Genomic DNA, 15,730 nt, shown 5'->3' with positions numbered 1-15,730 from the left:
AGTCTGTCTGAGGATGTATTTCCTTCCTTGGCAATTGTAGCTGTCAAGATCTTTCAACCCCAAGTGCTAGAAATTGGTTAGTGTTGGCAAAAGTAGACAAGCTATAATGCAGTAGGCTTAGCCCTTTATTTTACATGCGACTACTGGACTTGTAATTCCTTTTCCTTCACATTTCTCACAGTGTGTTGGGGGTGGTTTATTGTTAAGTTAAAAGCCAATGTCATGTCCTCCGTACAGTAAAATTTGAGAGCCCACTGACATGCATCACTGTGCCATGGTGCGACTGTTGCAATCCATCTGGACCAATGTGTTTGAAAGTTGAACTACACCGAATCAATTGCACTGTTAAAACTTTAATGTCTTTGCACAGTGTACTACATTAATTTAGTGGTGCATTTGGCCTCTGCATTTGAGGGTCAAGAGCTTACATTGCCTGGCCTGGGCAGTGCCTGACAGAGGGCTGCGTGATTAATGCAGAAGCCTTTATTTCCATTCCACCTAGGCAGAAAGTATAGCCTGGCCCTGCAAAGGTAGCATTCCCTAGAGGAGAGGAAGCAAGAGAGAATGTACCCAAAACTACTGAGTCCTCAACAATCACAGGACTTGGACACATTTCTGAATGTAGAGGATGAATTACTAGCCAGTTTGTAAAAAGGAGGAGGGAAGGAAAAAAAAAAAAAAAGGCTTTCCAAAGGTCAGGAGGAGGAAGCACACCAAGACTAAGAACATTGTTCTTATTGGAAATCATTATTTGAAATCGATCAGACTTTTTCAGAGAGCACAACTAACTAAAGGATCCTCAGTAGCTAGTTTTCCACTTGAATGAAGTCTTTGACAGTCAGTGAGACTTAGGACTTGTCTTTAATAATGAATCTTCCTGTTTTAATTATGTGGACAAACCTCTATACAGAAGCTGTTTGTATTTGCAGCATTGACAACAAATCTGAATCTTGCATCCAAAAAGAAGACTGTAAATGAGCCATATGCGCATAATCTGACTGATTCATATACGAGGCAGGCACATCCTTCTTGAAGCCAAGTGCTCTAACGGTGGGTAAAGTGGAAGAAGCAGGTATTACTAGCTCAGATAGGCTTTGCTGTGTTATAGTTTTGTTGGAAATTAGAAAAATTAAAAACTAAAAATTAAAAAATAAAATAAAAAGACTTTGTAGCTTAGACAGAAGATTGCTAACACAGAGTGGGCAACACTATTTCAGTGAAATCCTTTATTTTTTTTGAGGGAATGGAGAGCCGTCTAATCCAACTCAGTGACTCTGAACTAAAAACCATGTCTCCAGCTGGATTTCATGTTCTGTCTCAGGGGATGACAACAGATACGGTTTGCTGGATTGCCTGTGAGTGAGTTTGGAGTAGCTGCAGCTCCATGAATGTCAACAAAGTTCTAAGTTTACCATGCAAGTTTGAAGATAAATGGAATAGAATTAATAACCGTCAGTAATGGCTTTATAATTGAAATAGCATAGACATTAGAGGTACATAGGGTGTTAGTAATCATATTAATTATTTGTTTAACAGAAAGACAAAGTAATAAAATTAAAAATCAAAAAGCTTACTTGTTCATGTGCAGATCTAGGGGGACATTTTCTAACAGAAATAATTGCTTTTGCTTGATCCTCAGGGTGATATTATCTATGTCTAATTGTTTCTCCTGAAGAAAGCAAAACAGTCTAAAATTCTAAGTAATGCACAGCAATTGTAGGGGTGAAAATAACCTCATTTTAGAAGCCTCTTACCACATCCCACCCTGATGCAGTGAAAGGAAGCAGTGGTGCCAGGAAGGGTAAAGATAAATGGAATTACTTTTCTATTAGATGTATAATAGGCTTTATTAGTTAGTCACCTGTGCTCAGAATAGATCATCTGTCAGGGAGAGCAAGTAGATGAACGTGTACCTTGTGAGCTGTCAGTAGCAGATCAGTGTGGGTTTTTTAAATAATAATTACTCACTTCCACAGAAATGTTTTAGACAAAAGCACAGCTGCTTTATTGATGATGCCTTTTGTGCACAGGGATGAATACTCTAGTTTGTTCTTTTCATTTTTCCATGTAAATGCAATATCATATTTCCATAAAAACTCTTTTAGGAAATGGTGCTATTCACTATTAAAGCTTGCATAATAAAATTATTTGTCAGGGATTTAATTTGATCAAAGTCGGTTATTTGCAATAAAGTGCTAATAGCTAAGAGGGGCTGCTGCTTGCATGCAAGATTGGAGGTGGCCTTGCTCTTCCCCAGCCGTTGTGCCACCAGCTGTCCTGGGATTCAGTGGGACAGGGAATGCTGAAGGTATCACCCTCTTGCACCCTGACCAGTGCTAAGAAATGAAGGCAAGCGGTCAGAGGAGCTCTTTGACCACGAGATCCTGGGTTGTGGCGCAGTTTAATAGTGCTTAACAGTGCATGGTCTGGCAGCTTGATTGACATGAGGTCTCGGGGTGGGGGCATGAAACTCTGCAATGGGTGAGCAGCAGTTGGCTGCCATCGAGCAGCATGCACGTGGCTCTGGGTGGCCACCCAGGAGTCTGACCTGGGCAGGTATGGGCTGGATTGGGTCAGGTGGAGTCTGGAACTGGAGAAAGGGGTTAAATCTGCAGTATGTTGAACCCCTCCCAGAGTTCAAAAGATTTACTTTGACCTTCATATTGTAGCATTGCCACCTGTGTTTTACCAGGAGTACTGGTTCCAGCCAGCTACTGTTGGGCTGCTCTGCTTCCTGCCCCTCCAAAATGCTGCAGAAGCTGGTGGAAGAATGGAGCCTTTACAGAGTATTGTCAAATTTAATTTAATTTAATTTTGGCACTGCAGCCCAGTGACAGAGCAACTTGTGCATGAGAACAGGACTCTGGATATTGATCTGAGCTAGCACTGGCAGCGGTGATAAGGATGAGAAGCTAGCCTGCTTAAATTCATTTTTCAGGGCTGGCTAGGGACTGGCTTTAGATCAACTCTCTTAGGCAAATTGCATCCACACCATGGAGAAAGGAAGCAGAGTTGTGCCAAATTTGATGGCAGACTTGACTTTGGGAACTCTTCCTATGCAGTGGTAGGCAGTAGAGGAGGTTGACTGGCTGAAACCATTGTGCAGTGTTATGGCACTGCTGTTGTTCTCCTCTGTGGAGTGTTTGAGCAAGATCCCCATTTAACCCAAGCTGTGTAAATATTTACTGACCAAATCCATATACCCACACTTCAGCCACAGGCCCAGTTTGGATGTTACAGAAATAATCACTCTATCTGCACAAATGTTTTTACAGAGAGTGGGAACAACAGTACCATACAGAAGCTGATTGACTATATTATGCATGTGCTTTAAAATCCTCTCTACCTGCCTGTTCTTCTTAATTTATAAATAAATGTGGCTGGATTTATAAGGGTTCTGAAGAACAGAAGAGAAAAATAATTTATGTGTTCTGATTAACTAATACCACACTTAAACCCATTGAAGGATAGATTGGTCTCTGTGAGATGGTGTGGTTTTTTTTTCATGTTATTGTGAAGTGCTGGAAAATGACTGGAGCTAGAGGCAAGATGTTGATCAGGATCAGGATCTGGTATGTTGAAAAGCTTTTCTGGAGTCAAGTTGTTCTGAAGCCTAAGCTCTCAGACACAGTCTACTGTTTACCAGCCCTGAGCATCAGGTCAGGAAGAGATTGCTTCTCCTTCTTCCTCCCCTGTCTCTCAGCCCTGTCTCCAACAGCAAGATCATGAGGAATACAGAGGGAATTTCACTGCTACAGCATTTCATATAGTCATCTGCTAGAATTGTGTGGTTACCTTCCTGTAGCAAATGCAGTAGACTTCACTATTAGATGCATCATATCAACTTGGCAGCATAACTGCATTCAAAACAGCAAGCATTTTTAGGCTCTTTGCAGTCATGTCAAACCAGAGCTTCAGATCTAAGTGCCAAGACAGATCACCATTGTTTTTAGCTAATCTCATTGATTAGTGTTGTACCAGATCGTTGTACCCATCCCGAGCTTTGTGTGACTAAGTGACATCTGTAAAGCACGGCAGGGTAATAGCACCATGTGTCTATGGAATGTCTTATGGAGAAGTTTAGAACTGAGACAACTCATTAGCTGGTGCATCTCAACATTACTCTTGCCCCTTTTTCTCAGAAGAGCAGCGTTCTTTATCTTACAACACAAAGTAGAGAAGGACCAAAATAGCAACAAGTTATTTTGTCTAGATTATATGCAAGATCTCTACAGTAGTGACTGTCAAACTGAAGCTGCATTTTATTTCTTCAGCTGTTTCTTCACTGCTCGAACGCTATTAATAATAGTACCTGTCACTTGTACAGCCCCTCAGAGCTCTAAGTAGTTTGACAGACATTATACAAACTTACTGGAAAGCATCAAAAATGAAGTAAACATTCTGATTCTTACTGGCTAAACTAAATTTTTTACATTACTTCCTAAGCCTGGCTTTGCCTTTAGCTTAGCAAAATAATCCTCTGGACCGGCTTGTTCCCTGACTCTCTTTATACTTACATCTTTGGTAAATCACTTTTACTGCTGTAGGATCGGTACAGATTTATTATGACGAGACAGGAAAGACACTATTGAAAATAGTTTATACAGTTTCCATGTCGGACTTTCTAGGCCACTGTAATTATGTTAAAGAGTCTAAAGTCTGATTTTAACCAAAGACCGGAACACATCTCCTTAGTAGTGCTAAAATGCTGATAATAGGCATGGAAACTTCCTGCAGCTATCGACCATTCCTGTCAATTTTGGGGAAGCAGTAGTTGCAGCAGCAACATTAGTATGGAAGCACTTTATTCCTCACCTTAATTTTTATCAGCTTATCATTTTAAATTGCTCCCAAGCAGGTGATGTGACAGTAGGAGTTCTAGCTATTCTTACAGTACCACCATGATTACAAAGCTGGAAAAGTCTGCTGGAAGGAAATGTGAAAACTTCTGACAACCATTTGCATTTCTGAAGGCTCACCCAGCATGGGTGGTTTCTATCCAGGGTAGAACATGTAATTCTGTTAACATATTTTCTCTTTTCAAATGAAATAGTTAAGGCTTGACAGTAAGTGCTTTTGTTGTCATCTCCTGCATTCCCACTGACACGCAGCGAGGCAGCCTGTGCTCTGGAGCCCCTGGCTGGGATTCTTTGCCAGTACCTGAACCTGGGGAATTGGGTATTTGTGGGCCAGCCAGCCGTTGTGCTTTTGTGAGCTCACTCTATGGATCTGGTGAGATTACAAAACCATTGTTCTGTGCAACAGAAACAGTTACCAGAAGTTACAGCAGTTATAAAAATTGCCGAATGCAATCTCCACTTACACAAAACTCAGCCTGGCCCTGTCCCCTCCCAGTAGACTTGGCCAGCCTTCGTGGCACTTCTGTGTTGTGTTAGTGTTGAAAATAGTTCATGTTTTATTGTAAATTACTGCTATTTGCAACTTCCAGTTCTGCAGTTCACACTGCACAGAGATCAAGGACCCAATTTTTCCTTTGTATATATCGGTGTAAACCAAGATTAATTCCAGTGAAGTCAGTCTAATCACGTGTAAAACTAGGAGGAATGAAAGGAAAACCAGCTATAAAAAGCTATAAGCTATTTATTTATTTATTTATAAACAGCAAAATTAATGCTGCTGTTCCACAGACACATGGTGACCTGCAAAGCACTAGCTCATGCATTACTAATGCATCCCATTTAAATGCAGATTTTTGCTCCTAACACAGAACTTCAGGGAAATCCTCTCCAGATAAACTATAATAGGATACCAAATGGTAATTCAATATTTCACTTTAAGTTGTGTTTCAGCTTATTGATCTTAATTTTCTATCATTTTGATGCAGCGTTTGCCTAGGGGGAAAAGGATTACATTCATTATAATAAGGCTTTTAATTAATATTTAATTATTTTGATATTCCAAACATCCATGCCAGGAGTGGCAATCTGCTTGTATTCCTGTACCTATTTTTATTTTCAGTGATGAAAATCAGCAAGGTGTGACTTTACATATTTCAGAAAGTAATTGAGACATACGGTTGAGAAAAGGAAGCGTAGTGTAGATATCACAGTATCTGTGTGTGTTAGACTTCTTGTGAGGGTGTTTTGCTGTCAAACACTTTTTGGTCACAGCAGTAGGACCCTGAATTTTGCTGAAATTCTATGAAGTGGGGACCTTTATGATATGCCTGCATTATTATGTCAGACTGCATTCCAGGGGTTTCCAAAAGGCTTCCATTTGCCTAAATGTCTTTGGAGAAAAACATCAGGCATGACTGACAGGAAGACTGAGCTCTCATAAGTTCCTCTCTAAACATGCCCATTAGGTGCCCATTGGCTGTCCAGAGCCAAATGTGTTTTTGGTACAGATGTAGGAATAACCAGAGGGCCTGCTCATTCAATTAAGCCTTTCAAATTAATGACATGATTTGCTTTTGCCACATATGGTATGTGTAAGAAAAAATTTTTTCTCTGTGTATGCCTCCCTCAAGTCATGCTCCAGTGCAGCTTGTAAGATGTGTATTCATCCTTAATATTTTGTTTGCTTTGTTTTGTTTGTTTGTTTTCTGGAAGTGTCTTAAATGATACAATGAAGTCATACAAATAATGTTTACAAGTCTACTAGATCATGAATACGGTTATTGAGGAGTAACCTGATATTGAGAGTTAGTGTTTTTGCAGCACCTAACACTGCAAGGCCAAACCTAGCTGTAATTAGAGTCCATGGTATTTGCTCAGTTTCCAGGCTGAAAGCATGCAGTGCAGCAGTGGACACATCAGCTAGCAGTGAGCTTAGGTCTCATTTCAGCACTGACAACTAAAAAGTAAAACTCCCACCATGGTAGAGATACAATCATGGTAAGAGTTTTATAAATGTATTTCTAGTTTTGAGATTTGTTTGTTTTATATATATATAAATGTATTTATATATATGTCTGTTATATACATACACAGATGTATATAAATATATCTCTATACACACACACACATATATATACAACTTGATTACTTACAGAGTACATTTGTTTCACATTTCCAGATGTTCTGGCAACTGTGAGATTTTTTTCAGCTTTCACAGTCTTTCATCTGAGATTAACATTTTCCACATTGCATCGTCAGTATCGTGTATTAAAAAAAAAATAAGTATCAAAAGACTAGCTATAAAATAGTATAAAATAGAGGAAGTGGGCACTGTCAGGATTAATGAAGCCTCCTCCTTTATCATATAATTTGGTCAGCAAAAGGGACGTCTAAGAAATATGATCTTTGTGATTATGCTCCTTTGGGAAGCTCATCTATGAGCCTTCATATTTCTTCTTTAAATTATTTCTAACATTTTCAAGCCCTGACAGATTCAACCACCTGCTATATATAATAGTAGCGGCTAGAAAAACCTTCCTTCACTTCCACATCAAAATAAGCCCTGCCCATGACCATAGACCATATGTAGGTCTGAATTAGTGATACATTGCAATCCATCAGAAATAAGAATCTTTTGATACTGTAAGAACATGGAGTACACCATAGAAACTTGTATCCTCGTTCTAAACTTTTTTTTTTTTTCCCCAAGAAGGCAGGAATAGCATTTGTTTTTAGTTCTAAACTCCAGAGCTGTCAGATTTCAGAACTATTACTTAGTTATGTACTCATGTAATCCCCGCTGCTTTTCTTGGAGGCACAGCCACCTAGACTCAGTGCCACTAAGACATGCTAACTTTATGGATGGAGAGCGATGAAAAACAGTACAGCTATACTGGAAGAGCTGGGTCGAGTATTTTTCTCACAAACACTTTATTATCAGTAACCAGTTCAATTGGAACCAAAGCACTAAGCAGAATTTCAGGGGAAAAAGTGTCTTATGCTGCTGGAAGATGGGGGGGGGAATTTGTTGTTTTTGCTGAAACATTCTTATTATTTTCATTGAAATCAGCAGTCGAAATTTCTCATTAAAAAAAAATACCATTCTTTGTCTAAAAGAACATTTTCAATGATCCAAAATAAAATGTATTTTATTTAGAGGATTCTAAACATCCCAGGTATTTTCCAGTTTGAGATTAAAAATAAAAAATAAATCACAATCTGAAATCTATTATTAAAATAATTTCTGATACCCATCAAAACTATAAATACTAATTATTAGACATTGAAAAGGTTGTTTTCTTTGGAAGGCATTTGAGAAAAATAACCTCAACAGCAAGAATGTTTTTTTGGTAATAGGTTTTTCCCAAGGCATAAGCTCTTGCTAGGACTTAACAAGTCGGACCAAAAGCTATTAAAAAAATAAAAAAAGGAATGGCTCAGGTATGAACTGATAGAACTTCTCACTTCTTTGACCTTGTAAACTTCATATCATAATGCATGGCACAGTAGGAAGTTTTCCTAGAAGCAGTAGGTATGTACATCTTGTTATTTCCTTTACTGGTTTAAACCTAGTTTTTCACATTAATTACTGTTCATTTATTGAAAGGAAAGCATGCATTTTTAATTATGTTAGTTGAGATGTTGGCTGGTTGTGAAACCAAGTGATTGGAATTAGTCCATTTGAGCAATGTGAATCAACAGCATTGTTTATAGTCTTTGCATTTTTCACTTCAGCATTTCAAATTGTGATTCTTGTGCAGAAGAAAATCTGGTAAAGATAAAAAGCTCCATCTAGTGGGGAAGAACTTTTTATTAAAAAAGCAGGATTTTCACTTCGTTTTATGCCTGAGGAAATACTGCTTTAGATTTTGTTTCATTAAGCTGCCATGTTCTTAATTCTTGCCTTTTACAAAGCTGTTATTTCATATGCAAAGCTGTAACAGGAAGAATTATTCTGATAGTCTTGAGCAAGAAGCAATAAATGACACTAAATGAGTGGGTTTATACAAAAGAAGAGTAAGAATAACTGTGTGTCTCCACACAGTTTGGGGATTTCCTTCCCTTCAAGCTTCACTATGCAGCAACCACAAATGTTTGTTTTTTTTCCTGTGTCAACAAATATTTTAAACTAAATACCAAGTTATGGATATTTCCAGTCAGTATTAAATTCAGTCCTTAGAACAGTAGTGTTTTGGCAATATTTTTCCATGGGGAACCCTGCCCATGTGTGAGCTCATCTTCATTAAACGACCTGCTTATCTGTGAAGGGTGAAATCCAGCTTCTCTGGGAGCCTCGTCCAGGGCATCAGCTTGTAGCATGGCTCAGCCCCGTCAGCCTCTGCTGTCTCATCTGAAGGCAAACACCAGAACTCATTTGTCCTGCCATTTGTCTAGTGCCCTGCCTAGAGCCAATGCGTGTCCAAAAGCATCCTGACAGAATCTAGCAGCTTAATTTTAAGTACATAATTAGCTAGTACAGCACTTCTTTTTTTTTTTTTCTCCTTGCTGATCTTCTGCACTGCATTGCAGCTATGCTCCATACTCCCAAGATACTCAAATGGCAGGAATCTTCAGTTTAAAGCAGCAGTGAAACTCAGATGCTGTTCTCTCCTTCCAACCGCATTTGTCTAGCAGCTGAAACCACTTCTTCAGTGCATTTCAGGCCAGTAACTAGAGTGGGAGCAGGAACGAGTACAGGCAAGTGCAGATTTGGCACAAGACACACTGAACCATGTTGTGTTCCCTGCCCTTTGTCAGACTGTCCGTCATTTTCAAGCCATACATCCTGGCAGGGTCAACTCCCCGTGTCACTTACAGCAACTGGCGGACATCACAGCATGCCTCGTGTTACTGCATTGCTGCACAGGAGTTGTTATAGCCCATGTTCATATCCACAATTGGAAAATTTATCTTCGTCCTGTACAAATCCCAAAATAGAACTTAAGTTGCTTTGCACGCTTCTTGATCACCACCTGGCACCTATCGTTTGGATTGTTTTACAGACCAAAAGAAAGGACAGTTTTGGAGTTCTTGTTGTGAACCTTTACATGAGCAAGAACTAATACAGAACTGACTAGCCTTAGCATGCCTTTGGGGTATATATTCATGTTCAAAAAGTTCATATATTTGCAAAACACAAGCACATTTTCTCCAAAAGCAAAGAAATGGAGAATAAAGGTTAAATTGTATTATTTTGTTTGGGGGCCAGTTTTTATCTTTGTAGGAAGCCTATGCAACCCTTAAAACATCAGCTAAAACAGTACAGAGCAATTGTTTGAAACTTCTACAACTGCATTGCTGGCAGTGTTAATCTCCCTTAGAAGTGACATTAGCTATTTGTCATAGAGTAATGCCACTTGGTTTCTAATGCAGATGGACACCTACCTCACTACTGTCGTAACAGGGCATGTAAGTCACTTACTGCAAAGCAAAGTTGTTAAATAATACTAGCTGCCAGCCTCTGCTCTAGGACCGTTCACATTTTGAAATACGGTAGGCTTGCTGCTGAGGTAAAGCAAATCTCATGTTTGGAACTGCAGTAAGACCCTCTGCTACATTTTACTTGAAATACCTTCTCTAGAACTGTACTTGAGCTGAGCTAATGAAATACAAATTTACAGATGTGAAATTCTGGGGAACATTCAATTATGTGTTCTTGTAATAATCTGCTGTAAACTCAAAATGATCATTTAGGGATTAAGTATCAGTTTGCTGCACAAGTCATCTGATGGTGTTTCATACAAAGCTTATAATTAATATTTAATATTTTAAATTAATTGTGGGAGTATGGCCATGGGGGCCGACAAGCCCCATGGTTGGTGATAACATCAAACTCTTAACAATGAGGCCATGAGGATGTCCTCAGTAAAAAAGTGGAAGCTATGTCCTCAATAAAGTAGTAGAAGTTACTGATCCTTAAAGAACCCTGGTGTCTGTGTGGTCATTATGCCACAAATGGCGCCCTAACAGGGACATGAAGAACGTTACGCCACAATTAATATTTAATATAAACATCTATTTTAGATATTATTCATCTACGTTAGATTTACTCAGCTGATTGTGTCTTTGTGGGACCAGCAATCTTTCCAACAATAAATGTGCAAAAATGCTTTTGTTTCATGGGTACAACTAAGCCTCTTATTTTTTTGTAGCTAACCAGGTGCTGAAGTTTGGAACGCTCGTCAGTACTTCTAATACCTACGACAACTCTGGGATTGTGACCATTGAGACAGACAAGCCTTTGCTGTGGACAATGGCTATCAAAACATAAGATGAACTACAGCTGCCTTTTCTCATCCAACTCACATTTCAGCAAAATTTCAAATTTCTCTGATTCAAGACAATAAAACTGTTCCTAAAGGAGTAAGCACACACTGATTTTATGTACTGAATGGAAAACAGGCCTGAAATAAAAGTCACTAGCGACCAAATCAAGATGAGTAACAACTGAGTACTTCATTCCAGTACCTCACTACATGATCAGAAGACATGCTGCCACCGCATATTACTGCGAACAGAAGTGGATGCAAAGAACTGCTAATTTGCTAGTTTGGATATTTTTACAATGTATTTTATCCCAATATTAAACTATTTTCCCCCTATTGCCAAAAGAAAATATGGTAAACATTTGCAAGTAGTATAACTTCATTATGAAAAAGTGATAGCATGAAGCATAATTAATCTCAAATATTTCTTTCCCTATTTCTAACAAACAGTTGCTGGTGAAGATTACTCAGTAAGAGTAATAGTTGAAACTTTCTACTTGTAAGGTGTGTCCACTGAAGCAGCTTTGGTTTTGCTGCAATACCAATATTGGATTTCACAATATTAACCGATTTTAAAATCTGTAACACAAAATAGCACTGTAACTTCTACAATTACCAAATATTTACAGCAAGGTTTTTGGAGTGAAATACATGTTTCTTCCTCTCAATATGAAGTGCATTGCATCTACCAATTTCTGCAGGTTTAGTTTTTAAATCAGAGTATTCAGTCATTTAATAACTGAAATCACTTGGTCAATACATGCAGAGGCCTTTACAATTCTATGTGCAGTCGTCTGACAGAACCAGTATCCAAAACCAATCAGTAAGGATATACATCCTGTCCAGCAGTCTGAACACCTTTGTGGTTGAGTGTCTCAAAGACTGCTTAATATCTCTGAAAACTAAATTAAACTCAGACTGCACATCCTAGTAACCAAGTTTTGCTTCCTTAATTCTGCCATCAGCACAGTGTCAGCAATGCAAGTTTGTTGTTTTTTTTAAATGGGATTTTTTCTGGTCAAGTACATAATACAACCTAATAGGAATTCCAAATGCAGAAAGGAATTAGGGGTAATGATGGTGATTCTAGAAAGTAATGACAATTCCAGCTGATAGACTTTTGAGTCACCACTTGAGAGGTTACAGTAATGATGTTTTCTAACTGCCTACTTTTGCTGAACAATAGTGTCTACTAAAAGAAAAATTAAGCATTCAGACAGCTTCTGAAGACAAGCTGTACAATTTCCACCCTTGGAGTTTTTCAAGACGCAACAAGACAAAGCCCTGAGCAACCTCGTCAGAATGCAGTGCTGACCCAGCTTTAAGCAGGAGGTTGGACTAGGGGTGTCTCAAGGTACCTTCCTACTTGAATTATTCTGTTCCTACTTGAATTGTTCATTCAACTGTAACAAGAAATGCTTTATTTTTTTTAAAAAGCACTGTAGGTAAGTATGATTGTGTACACTTTGAAAGAAGTAAGATGTCAACAATGTGTGAAAACCCAAAACTATTTAATATTGAACAAGTTACAAAGCTGTGAAATCTTTGCAGCAAATGTCACAATGTCTTGTTCCTCACCGTGAGCATTCAGCCGCCTCTGTTGAGAGAACAGAATAATCAGTTTCAACTAACAAAGTACCTTCAAGTGATCTCATCTGAAGTCTAATTTAGCCTCCCTACACTGTCTTGTTAGGAAGATACTACCATTACAACTTATCTATTTTCAAACATTTGCCTTTGCTTACAGGACAACTCTTGAGGCCTAAGTTAGCTATGTTTCACAGTCCCAGAACAGTATTTTACCTGTTCCACACAGGTTAGAAAACACAGTTAGAAAAGGGATGACATCAGCTCTGAAGAATCTGAGAAGTTTCAACTGGTGCCATTAGTATGCAAGTACCACAGCTGCCAATCAAATCTAAGGGTAAAATTTTTCATGCTGCAACATCCATCTCAAAAGGTATTTTATGGTATTACACAAAAAACAAGAGTTCCAAACATATCTCTGGCAGTTAGCAAATGAAAGAGTACTTTGTTCAGTGCACTGCCATCTTCCAAAATAATCACAGTTTTCTTTATCTTTCCCTCCATGCATTTATTCTGGATTCATTTATTCTGGATTCACAAATTATAAACTGAAAGCAGTAAGAGTATGCAATATCCAAATAAGGTAGTTGTTCTACAGGTTAAAATACACCAAAAAACTAGAAATCAAAAATATGTGACATTCATTTTTGAAGCAGATACTAGAAAAAAAACTAAAGAACTATGAATCTGATATTTTGCAGTATGCTAAGATCTGAACCCAAAATTAATGATCTACTTCCTCAGCAAGCTCTTTGAACGTTTACCTACCAATACCTGTCATATTATAGTAAAATGTGAAATGCACAAGATACTAAAGCAACATGGATCTTGTAATGGTTCTCTAACTCTTTGTTTAAAATCAATCAGGTAAAAATGAATGCAAAACTTTGCAATTTGAAATTTCATATTTACTTACACAATAATGTTGTTGATTGGGATATGGATCAGTTTGACAAAGAAGCCAATAAATCCCATTATTGCAAAGCCTATCGCTGTTGCCATTGCAATCTTCTGGAACTCTGCAAAAACAAAGAGAAAATTCAGTCTAGGAAGCCTAGCATATGGCATACAGGAGATGTTCACTAGTGACCCCAGGAGAGAGCTGTCTTTAGAAAGTGGTTGTGTTAACACTGTAAGCAGTACAAGAACAAACAGCATTAAAGTTCAGAAACAAGCACATTTTTTCAGAAGACAGACGAGATTGTTAAGAGAAATGATGCTGCTTCCCACAAAGCATAGAACTGATCTGTTTTTTTTTTTTTAAAGTAGTAAGTAGAATTGGATAGATCCACAGTCCATAACAACTCATGGTGTGTTTATTCCCTTTTGTTCTTTCATTCCTCTACAGGCCCCGGCAACAGTCCTCAGTACATAATCAAAAATGGAAAAGTTGCAATTATGTTTGTCACACAAAGACACCATCTTAAGTCCCCACAACAGTACAGTATGTAAATGATATGTTCGTTTATTTTAAGACGTCAATCATGAAATGGAGTAAGGTGGTCAGCAGCCTCTAAGAACCCTGCCTATCTGACAACGCATGAAATCCCTTGCTGATCAATCTCAAAAAGCATCAGTAAACTTAATCCTGTGACCACAAATAAAGTAACCTAACTACCACCTCTATGAACAACCACTGACGTGTTCCTTATAGTTATACCCTCTCTATAATACCTTATGGAAAGGCGCAGAAGAAAAAAAAATCAGTTGAGGAGCACTCAGAACAAATTAAACAAAACCACTCACATATGTGACACATTAAAGTATAGGAGGAAATAAGCACTGCGTCCCGCTTTACCTTTCCTGTCAGGCTTAGTGCACCTTTTGACCAGCCGTATCGAGTCCTTCACAAACTGCCGGCTGGGCTCCACGAACTGCATTACCTGATCCATGGTCACCTACCTGCAAAGACAGACACATTTAGCAGAGCTGGTGCCACGTATGGCGAAAGCAAGACCGTTTGAATGAAGGGAGCCCCAGGAGCAGTTAATACCAGATGTCTGAGGGCTGCCGGTAACGTGAAACCCAGCCTAACCGGCCTTTAAAAGACTGCCCGCCGCCCCCCGGTCCCCTCAGGTCCCCCCAGGCCCCTTCAGGCCCCTCGCGCCGCCATTACCGGTTGCTCCGCCAGCGAAGGCCACGTCGCGATACAGCCGGCGTGACGTCACCGGGTGCGACGGGCGGGAGGCCGCGCCCCTCCCCGGCGGGGCTGGGCACAAAATGGCGGCGGGTGGGGGGGGGCGAGGAAAGGGGAAAGAGGGAAAGGAAAGGAAAGGAGAAAGGAAAGGAAAGGAAAGGAAAGGAAAGGAAAGGAAAGGAAAGGAAAGGAAAGGAAAGGAAAGGAAAGGAAAGGAAAGGAAAGGAAAGGAAAGGAAAGGAAAGGAAAGGAAAGGAAAAAGATGTAAATCCTATACCCCTTTGTCATCTGTTTTTTCATCACCGGTTGCAACCCACTTTAGACACCTAAGGGATCTAAGAGCCTTGTAGCGTGAAGTAAAGGGAAGGTGGTACCACTACACCTGTAACAAATACTGTTCAGAGAAAGGAAGGGGAAAAAATAAATACCGTGGAAATCTTGCCTGTGATTCAGACGTCTATTGATTTGTGGCCATCACACCCTACAGGAGTTCAACACTAAAAACGTCAACTCCTGTGGCTTTTTTGTATAGAGGAATGTGCAGCATGGTGCTTAATAAAAAAGCTTTTTACAGTTGAGCTCGACAGGCATGATGTATAATGCTTGTCTTCCCTGTGGGAGGGTAAAAAAGGTTGTCCGCCCAAAGTGAGTCCTTTCTTTCTGCTTTTTGGTAGGCAAATCAGATCATGTGGCAGATGAAGAACACAGATAATAGTGTTCATTATTATTTGGTTTAAATATTATTAATTTAAATCTAGAACTCAGTACCTAGCTGCCTGCCACAGTAGTATATATGTAGATTGAGTACCTAAGCTTACTAATTATTCATCTCTCAGGTTTTTGCAGCCAGAATCAGGAAGACTGCTGCCAGATAAGGTGAT

At 39.1% G+C, this 15,730-nt stretch overlaps 2 protein-coding genes across 36 annotated transcripts in view; one reads left to right on the top strand and one right to left on the bottom strand.

Annotated features, from left to right (window-relative positions):
- TPK1 (thiamin pyrophosphokinase 1) overlaps positions 1-14,615 on the top strand; it is a 327,683-nt gene extending 313,068 nt beyond the window's left edge. For 32 of the 34 annotated variants that reach the window (XM_083822049.1, XM_083822039.1, XM_083822017.1 and 29 more), the window contains one exon: positions 11,012-14,615. In XM_083822049.1, the coding sequence (XP_083678175.1) occupies positions 11,012-11,130 (119 nt within the window). In that variant the 3' untranslated portion in view covers positions 11,131-14,615. Of the gene's footprint in view, positions 1-929; positions 1,051-11,011 lie in introns of all 34 variants that reach the window. The other 2 variants (XM_083822028.1, XR_014578877.1) reach the window with 2 other exon arrangements.
- Positions 12,616-14,866, bottom strand: SEC61G (SEC61 translocon subunit gamma; the record flags this gene model as incomplete). 2 transcript variants are annotated; one of them, XR_014578878.1, is made up of 4 exons in its annotated part: positions 14,706-14,825; positions 14,511-14,614; positions 13,629-13,731; positions 12,616-12,722 (listed from the first exon to the last, which is right to left on the bottom strand). XR_014578878.1 is itself a non-coding variant. In XM_083822052.1 (3 exons), the coding sequence occupies exons 2-3, from the start codon at positions 14,602-14,604 to the stop codon at positions 13,625-13,627; spliced, it is 201 nt and encodes a 66-aa protein (XP_083678178.1). In that variant the 5' UTR covers positions 14,605-14,614; positions 14,829-14,866. The 2 variants fall into 2 exon arrangements, 1 of the variants encoding a protein (XP_083678178.1); XM_083822052.1 differs by lacking the exons at positions 12,616-12,722; positions 14,706-14,825 and adding an exon at positions 14,829-14,866 and having other exon boundaries at positions 13,625-13,731.
- Positions 14,867-15,730: the final 864 nt, after the last annotated feature.

Source organism: Anser anser (genome assembly GCF_964211835.1).
Source record: "Anser anser genome assembly, chromosome: 2".
NCBI classification, from domain to species: Eukaryota; Metazoa; Chordata; class Aves; order Anseriformes; family Anatidae; genus Anser; species Anser anser.
Note: the sequence above shows the minus strand (reverse complement) of the source record. Positions and strands in the feature narration are given on the sequence as shown.